Raw genomic sequence first — 9,377 nt, 5'->3', positions numbered from 1 at the left:
GAGGGTAGGGAGGCTCTGCAAAGGGATCTGAACAGGCTGGACCGCTGGGCCGAGACCAATGGGATGAGGTTTAACAAGGCCAAATGCCGGGTCCTGCACTTGGGGCACAACAACCCTATGCAGCGCTACAGACTGGGGGAAGAATGGCTGGAGAGCTGCACAGAAGAGAAGGACCTGGGGGTGCTGGTTGACAGCCGACTGAACATGAGCCAGCAGTGTGCCCAGGTGGCCAAGAAGGCCAATGGCATCTTGGCTTGTATCAGAAATGGGGTCACCAGCAGGTCCAGGGAGGTTATTCTCCCTCTGTACTCAGCATTGGTGAGACCGCACCTTGAATACTGTGTTCAGTTCTGGACCCCTCACCACAAGAAGGATGTTGAGGCTCTGGAGCGTGTCCAGAGAAGAGCAACAAAGCTGGTGAGGGGGCTGGAGAACAAGTCGTACGAGGAGCGGCTGAGAGAGCTGGGGTTGTTTAGCCTGGAGAAGAGGAGGCTGAGGGGAGACCTTATTACTCTCTACAACTACCTGAAAGGAGGTTGTGGAGAGGAGGGAGCTGGCCTCTTCTCCCAAGTGACAGGGAACAGGACAAGAGGGAATGGCCTGAAGCTCCGCCAGGGGAGGTTCAGGTTGGATATCAGAAAAAAATTCTTCACAGAAAGAGTCATTGGGCAGTGGCAGAGGCTGCCCAGGGAGGTGGTCGAGTCGCCTTCCCTGGAGGTGTTTAAGGAACGGGTGGATGAAGTGCTTAGGGACATGGTTTAGGGAGTGTTAGGAATGGTTGGACTCGATGATCCAATGGGTCCTTTCCAACCTTGTGATTCTGTGATCCCTGGACGTCTTCAAGGCCAGGTTGAATGGGGCCTTGGGCAACTGATTTAGTGGGATGTCCCTGCCTATGGCAGGGGGGGTGGAACTAGATGATCCTTAAGGTCTCTTCCAACCCTAACTATTCTATGATTCTATGATTCCATGATTCTCTGATTCTATGAAATGTGTCAGGTCCTTCTCTGTCAATATAACACAATATAATACGTAGGTCTTAGTATCAGCCCAGTCTTGTAACAACCTGAGCAACTAAAATAAAGAGGAAAAAAACAGGGACAGCTCAAAATGTAATAACCTTATCTTTGCTGAATAATTTTGAAGGATCACTACCACCATACATGAGACATAAGGAATTTTAGTTCCAAAAGTCAGCTGCTTCAGTTCAATTTGTTGGCCAAAAAAGATAGCATGGGAGGATTCAAATTACACTTCTAGGTTACTTAGTTATTTACCACCAAAGTAATCATCTTGATTTATTGTTGCTCCACCCTACTGCTAAACATGCTTGTGCAAATTTTAAACAAGGTCTTTTTGGCTTGCACATCTCACAGTTGATCTTGTTGCAAATGCCAGTATTTTTGATTTCACTCCTGGTAACTGTGAGAGAATTTGCCCTCCCAGGGTACATTTGAGATTTCAAGAATGTACCAAGCCAGAAGCAGAATTAAATTGCTTTTTAACTGAAATTTCACAGCAACAAAGCTTGATGTCTGTGCTTCCTTTAATTAAATCATCCCACAGTTGTGAAGGCAAAAATATAATCCTGTGTTGGTGCATGAATCCAATTCTTGCTAAAGAGTCAAGCCCTTCTGTGAACAAATTTAAGATTAGAACAAATTTTATCTCAAGTGAATTCTACAGCACAGAAAAGCTCTGCATGTCTACTAACTTTGTGCTAAAGTTGGAAGTCAGTGTCTCACAAGGAGATTGCTAGGCAATATGTTTATTTCAATTACTAGGCAATAAATGAACTCCCTGAAAATGAAAGACAAGTAACACTGTACATCCGGTACCAGTAACCTATGTTGTCAAGAACAATGAAAAGATCAGCTACAAACTTAAGACTCTACTGATAGACTCCTTCTGCTAGACACGGGAGTGTGTAGAGATTAGAGTACCTAAATGGCAAATTATGTGATGTACAGTTTCCTTTTAGCATTTTCAGATTAGGATCAATGCTGGCACGGTTTATTGAAAATATCTTTTCCTTCTCCCAAAACTGTCTTCTGTTTGGTGTTAGAACATTTTTTTTTTTTCTCACACATTGCATAGCATGATGAATTTGCAAAAGATGCCTCCAGTTTATGGTCTATTACTCTACAGATATTTCTGTTGAGATACTGCTGTCTAGAATCATAAAACATGTCAGTTCTGACATGACTTGCTTAAATGCTCACTTTATTTACCAACTTCATATGATGTCAGTAGTGGCTTTGGTGCCTGAACAGAAGCGGATATAGCAGTGTTAGTTAATATTTGAGAATCTGGGGCACAGAGTTTCTTCAGCGTGGGACCTTTTATTCTTAGCTAGCGATATGTCTGCACTTTGGCAGCTGCAAACCTGCTGTGAAGGAGGGGGAGCAAGGGAAACCTCTGCCAGATTCCTCTGGGTGTGTGAGCACCAGTTTGCCAGCTTGCAGTGGCTCGGCTTCAGGCCTTGGGTCATATCCCAGATGCGAAAGACCAGAATTAGACTCAACTTTTGAAAAAATGGGCTGATTTGACGTCTCCAGACCCAGCTCCACATTTTAGCAAACTTTAATCAGCTTGCCTTTTCCTGTTGTGATGAAATATTACTCCCTGTTTTGTCAGTCTCTGGCTTTGTGGAATGGAAAGTCAAAATAAACAATGAAAACCACATTGAACATGCTAATACACAACCTCAAATGTTTCCTTAATTCCTAGGCCTCAGCCAGACAGCTTTATCCAAACATTTCCTCCTGCTGACTCCTTCTGCCCCCCATGCCACCCTGGGTTACTAGATTTTAGATAGGAACTTCTAATACACATAATCCAGATTGAAAGCGGAGTTACATTAACACAAACTCCCCTATCATAATTGTAATCTATAGTAAATGAATACAATTAGCCACACCAGGGTCCCCCGTGATCTCACCCCTCCTCTGCACACAGCCAGCAGCCATAAGGTGACACCTGGCTTTCGCATAAAGCTGGCACGCTACATTCACTGCAATAGCAGCAGTTCTACAGCGTTGCATTTTACAGGATCATGTCACTAGTTCTCCTTCAGCTGTTAGTGCTCTCATATCTTGGAGCCACACAGCCACAGGGAAATTCACCGCAAAGGAAAAGCAGAAGGCCATTCCAGCACCTTTTCTATTCGGACAAAAATCTGCTTGAAAGTCAGAGTTTTCATGAGCTAGCAGGGGAAAACCCAGTACGTGTTCAGAAAACCCTCGGACAACCAAGCTTTTTTGTAGCAATTCCACAAACGGCATCTGAAAGTGAGAAGCAGGAGGAGAAAAAAATGTCCAGATTCATCCTTCCTAATGCAGAAACCCACGCAGACCAAGATATGGGAAACCGGGCAGCATCGAATCCTGTGGAAAACTTCTCTTCATCCCATTATTCCAGCAAGAGGGAGTCTGAACCTCCCTATAGAAAAGATGCCAAGAAATTTTGGGACCACTTCATGTTAAAGAAAAATTCAGGATCTGAAGAGGTTGTCTTGCCAATCAAAAGCAATGAAATGTACCAAGAGAACTGCAGAACCCTGCCTTTTTCCCAGGTAAGAACAGGTGTCCAAGATCAATAATTGTGTCTTATCCCGTCTCTTGTAATAAGCAAGTAAAGGAACACGCTTGTTTTATTTGCTAAGTCACAGTGCTGCTTCAGAATGCTCACACACGATAAGTGGCTGAAAAATGTTGCCAAAAAAGGCTAGAAATCTTCAGTCTGATGAGGCAAACTGCTAAATTGAAGCACTGAAAAGCTACACATTCAATTTTCAGGGAGTTATTTACTCTTTTGATGAAAAGATGTTCCGACCTAGCCAAGGCACGCAAGGTGGTGGTGGGTAATTATCTATACAATAAATATACATCTAAACAGTCTTTATATATGAATTACCTATATGCAGATGTGTATATACATATGCATACATATAAAGAGTCCAAGAGCAAGTATTCGTAGGAGAAGCTGGTTGTTTTCTTAGAGCTAAGCAAGGATTCCTTTCCACTGTATTAATTGCAAGACATGCATACATCTACTTCTGTGCTAAGAATGCTGAAGAATTAGTAAATTTCCCATGGACAGGTTAAGCCATTCTGTCATATTGTAACATTAAGACAAGCAAAGTTTTCAGTGTTTCTATAATCACAATCTGTCAAGGACCATTTTTTTCAGATCCCTCACTAAATTTATTTCACTGGCAGACATACGTAAATACATATGCGCCCGAAAAACTTGCACTATTTTACTTTTTGTGCCATGTAATATGGAAAGCTTTCTTCAGGACAGCTACACTATGACAATATCAAAGTGTTAACTTCAGACTAGCATTTTACAGCTTGGGAGTTCACATAGGCTCTCCTGATTCAAAGAATTGTTATTCTTGTAAATAAAGAGACTAGAGAACTTCCATTGCACTTTTAAGATTTTAATTAAAAAAATAATCTGCTATAGGACGTTACACGTTTTCCAATGCAGACAAATCTTCAAGATTAGTCTTCAGTCTAGCTTGTGGTTCACATACAAGAACATTAGGCCAAAATGATATTTTAAGTCCTGCTAAGTGGGTAAGACTGCTTAACTGTGTCAGAAATGTAGAAAGTAAAGAGCAATGAAAAGGTAAATATGACAAACCCATCTATTGGATTTTCCCCCATCAACTCACAAAGGCTCTGATTGAAGCAGACTTTGCCTTTCTTGCTCAGTCTAAGAATTGCCCAAAGGAGCACTAAAGTTTACTTTTAAAAGATTTTATTTTTGCTGTTTGCTTGACATAAAAAATAAACATGTTTAAGGTAAATGTTCTGGGAAGAAAAAATTACAGTATTTTGCTTTGGGTTTTTTTTGGGTTTGTTTTTTTTTTTCCTTCATGCCTTCAAGCACATTCATGCACTAGAAACTTCAAATTGTTTTCTGTTTCAGGGTGTTACTCATGAGAGCTGTGAGAGGGTAACGGTTCAGAATAATCTATGTTTTGGAAAATGTAGTTCCTTTCATGTTCCTGGCCCAGAAGATCGTCTTTATACCTTTTGTTCTCATTGCTTGCCCAACAAGTTCTCCATGAAGTACCTGGAACTCAACTGTACCAGTTCTGTCCCAGTGGTCAAAGAAGTCATGATTGTAGAAGAGTGTAAATGTGAGACTCAGAAGATTGAAGACTCTGCAATTGGGCCTCTACTGTCAGACTTGTATGCACATGTACATAAACAGAATTAACCTGTGCAAAGTACATCTTCACTCCTTGATCATAAGAATTTGCCAATAAAATAACGCCAAAAACTAAAGCTTTATTCACACTGGTATATAAAAAGATTAAAGAGGTAGCCTTTCTACTTGAACTGCTTCTCTGCTTCAACAATAACTCTACTTAAAATGTAACAGATGTTTCCTTGCAGCTGTTAAAAAAAAGTGGAAATGAGACTACTGGCTTTACATGTAGAGTTCTCTGTAGTCATGTTTCTAGCACAGACGAGGCTTTAGTCTCTTCCTTGCATAAACAGGTCTACTTTTACATTGAGATAGTGGCTGGGCACTGTGAAATACAAATGGACGTAAGGCAGATAGAAAGCCGTGACTAGTTAAGGTAATTCTGATTGCTCTCAGCTGGGGTTTACTTCCCAGTGAAAACTAATACACATCACAATTTACACACTTAGTGGTTCCAAAAGATATTTTGCCATAGAAACCACTTAGCCTCCCACTGCACAGCTGCATTTGCTCTGCATGCTTTTTTACTGGAAATGTTACATAGTAGAAGGGGAAAACATTAAAAAATAGTATACTGCTACAGAAAATTAATAAATTAATGTATTCTTGTTATTATTTTTATTATTATTATTATTAAAATTCATGTGGAAAGACAAAGCACAGTTTTCCAGTCTGATGAATTGTCAGTTACTCCATGATAAAGTTTAAGTAATGTTCTCTACACCTAAACTAAAGCAGAAATGGCATTTGTGTGACAGAAAATCTGCAGAAGGATTTTATCATCATGACAATACCCATACAGCTTTACAGGAGCAGCCAAGAAAACTCTCTGCTAGGAAAAGCCTGAGTTTAATGCCAGACAACGCAGCGTCCAAGGCCTCTAGCAGAACTGTCGGCTTCTCTGCTGTCTTCAGCTGCTTCTCCTTGGATGTGTCTTGCTGATCTGGTACACCAGATAGCGATCAGCTTCCAACAGCTAGGCTTCAGCCTATTTCTAATCCAGCTCCTTCAGTCCTCTGGGAATCTGCTGCACTGATATTGCTAAACTCTCAGACATGGGCCCTGTTGTTAAATTATACACAAGTCTTTTTGGGGGGCATGGGAAATCAGTATTGACATAGCTGCTCAATTCAAGGGTGGGGTAAACAATGCCCCAGAAGTGTCTTACTATCCTGTGAAAACAAAACATGTTCAGCATGGTTTCGTATTTACTATTTACTGAAAATTGCATCTGAATGACACAAGTTAGGCTGCACTGAGCACAAATGGGCTCAGGTGACAACTGAAGAAAGAAAGGCTTTACTAACAGGTAAAGAAGTACTAGCTAGTAACCATATAGTTTCAGAGAATAAAGTAATTCATTACCGCTTAGGCTTTTTTCAGTAGAGATTTCTCCTCACTGGGCATGTCCAATTGCAGTCAGCCCTAGCAACCAGTGCTTTGTTAAAGCAGACTGTATGCAAGTGGAAAAGCTAAGAAACAGCACCCTGCCTTTCCATAAGGTTCAAACCTCAGCACCTTATCAAACCTTTGTGAGTAATTGGGTGCAATTATTAGTGTTCTTTTTTAATCAAGCCTATAGAAGAAAAGCACATGAAGAATCAAAGTTCTGAGACTTTTTCTCTTTATTCTCAACTTCACGTTTTAATCAGAAAAAATAAGCTAAATCTCCTGAAGCTTCTAACCATTGATGTTTTAAAGCTGTGTCAATATATAAGAATGTTTGTCTGCATTTTATTTTTTTCTCAAAGGCAAGTATGTTTTACCTGCAGAGAACCACACCCTCCCAGTGAGATTACAACTCAATTAAAAAAAATAATTTTCCAGTCTTACAGTTTTGACAACTGTGACTTTTGCATGTCAGGATAGCAGAACTGAAGCTATATTGTGGACTGTAAAGTATTCAGCCTAATTTTTGCAGCTCCTTCTGTGTGCTGAAGCATTATTGTAGTCAAAGAAGGCTATTAAATTAAGGAGTCTGCAGGATCAGATTCTGAGTGTGAATTTGCACAGCTTAAAAGTAGGTGAAAAGAGGTAATGACAGCTGTAGTAATTGCTAATTAGATTAGTGCTGTAGTTTTTCTGGATGAATGTTTAATTAACCCAGCAATGACTGGTTGCATGTAATTAGCACAGTATTCAGCAAAATCAAGGACGTGTAAATTGGATCAGACTTCTCAGCCTTTAAAAAATCCATATTAGGAATAAGTTGTGCCCACCAGCCAATGGGATTTTGTTCTTTCAGCACAACTATGATGGCCTCTACTCATATTAATGAGACGGGTCAGAAAGACGAGGGAGGTGATCTATATCACTGCATGGATGCTACGAGGAGTAATGCCATTATAGCAGCAAACCTGCACAACTTCATTTGTGTCCATTCAGAGGTTGCATACTTCTGTAATGGAAGCTTTTCCAACATAACTATGCTTATAGTGGGAGTGTTGCTAATGTGATCTCTTCTATTTCAGGGCACTCCTTGTGCAAACTTATCTTATAGGACAAGACTAAGCCATAGCCTCAGACCTGTCTGAAGAGTCAACTCAAACCCAAGTGGAGTTGGTACACTTCTGCTGTTTTGTTTGACCCACTGCCTCTTTTCCAAATGGCTGTACTTCACCTTGAAAGTAATTGAGGAGAGGTGCTGTTTACTCTAACTGCTTAAGCAAAAAAAATTTTCGTTACAGGCTATTCACATAAATAAAGATTTTATGCAACCAGCTTTAATGCCTGTAATTACATCAAGCACTAGAAAGTTTGATGTAAGTAATTACATCTTATCGAATTCTGTGCAACCATATATTCCAAGGAAAAGTCTCTGAAGTTGCACTCAGTACTGCATATCGTTCTTGGTACTTCGTTTACCATTTACAAAATATTCACAGCTAACCTCATGGCTGTCAGCTAACAAGCTTTAGCATGCTTTACTGATAGGTGGCGAAATCTCCTGTGTCACTTTCTCCTAAATGTACTAGCTCCTTACTGCAGTAGCAAGACAATGAGATTCCCTACTCAGGGAGAATAACCCTGCCAGTCTGTACAGCTGCATAGTTGCATCATGTCTGGGATGTGTCTGGGAGCTTGTGTTGTGCAGGACGGTACATGTGAAGAGGTGTGAGGATGAAACTGCCTCTGATCCTTCATGAGGCAGCTTGCCAGTGGAAACAGGAAACACTGATAGTCAACGATAAATATTTTGCATTTGCTGTTTTGCTAGATCTAACTCCTTGAGTATCTGGTATGCACCCACCAACTTCTGCTCCCTGGAATCTCTTCCTGACAGCTATGCAGACACCCTTTCCTCAGATGAGAAAGAATGGGGATGAGAAGACTCTGTAGTTGGCCCATTGCAATAACATTGATAAAAATGTTAATTGTCCATACTGAGGACATAATCACCCTGTTCACAGTGCCTTGTATTCCATAACACCAGGAAAATGCACTTCAGTTTGAAAAACAAAAAAAAATGGACCAAAAGCTAAAATGAATAATAGTAATAACAAGAAAAGTCAAGGCTACCTTTATGCTTCTCCAAGGCCTTTTCTGCGGCCTTTCCATTTTGCTCATTATGGTATTGCTATTACCAGCCATTTAGTCCAGTATTCTGCTGGTGACTGCAGCCTGCAGTCAGGCTGTTCAAATGGAGCAGGTAGGTACCTAAGCTGCCTTTCTGAACAAGGCAATTTCTCAGGCTAACCCTTTGCTGAAGCTGGTTCAAACTCATCTTGCACTGCCACATATGTGGAAGCATTCAAGCAGTCTGTTGCCCAGCCTGGGCTTCAGACAACAACTGCTGAAAGGAAAGAGGTGTTAGAAGAGCTAACACTAGGACATCTGAAGCTGGACATTGTCTAAGCAGAGCTCCTCACAGCATTGGAGTTCCTCGGATGAAAATTAAATCCATAAATTAGACTACTACCCGGTCTAGCTTAGCCCCCACATGACCCATGTGGGCTAGGGGATCTGTAGATTCAACCATGCTTAACACTGAGGTGGGCAGGTCAGAAAATATATCTTGCCTCTGGTTTTTCTGGCAAGTAGGTCAGACAGAAAATGGAGTCCTTGAGACATTTTCCTTTAACATCGATTGCCTCATCCTCAATATGTGACATTGTGACTGACAAAACTTACGGGCCCTGACAGGTTTTGCTTCA

The 9,377-nt window shown here is 40.9% G+C and overlaps 1 protein-coding gene across 1 annotated transcript; it reads left to right on the top strand.

Annotated features, from left to right (window-relative positions):
- The first annotated feature begins 3,009 nt into the window (after positions 1 to 3,009).
- Positions 3,010 to 5,783, top strand: CER1 (cerberus 1, DAN family BMP antagonist). The gene is made up of 2 exons (XM_009556349.2): positions 3,010 to 3,574; positions 4,939 to 5,783. The coding sequence occupies exons 1-2, from the start codon at positions 3,056 to 3,058 to the stop codon at positions 5,230 to 5,232; spliced, it is 813 nt and encodes a 270-aa protein (XP_009554644.1). The 5' UTR covers positions 3,010 to 3,055; the 3' UTR covers positions 5,233 to 5,783.
- Positions 5,784 to 9,377: the final 3,594 nt, after the last annotated feature.

Source organism: Cuculus canorus, chromosome Z (genome assembly GCF_017976375.1).
Source record: "Cuculus canorus isolate bCucCan1 chromosome Z, bCucCan1.pri, whole genome shotgun sequence".
In the NCBI taxonomy this organism is placed as follows: domain Eukaryota; kingdom Metazoa; phylum Chordata; class Aves; order Cuculiformes; family Cuculidae; genus Cuculus; species Cuculus canorus.
This window is presented reverse-complemented; position numbering and strand designations above follow the sequence as displayed.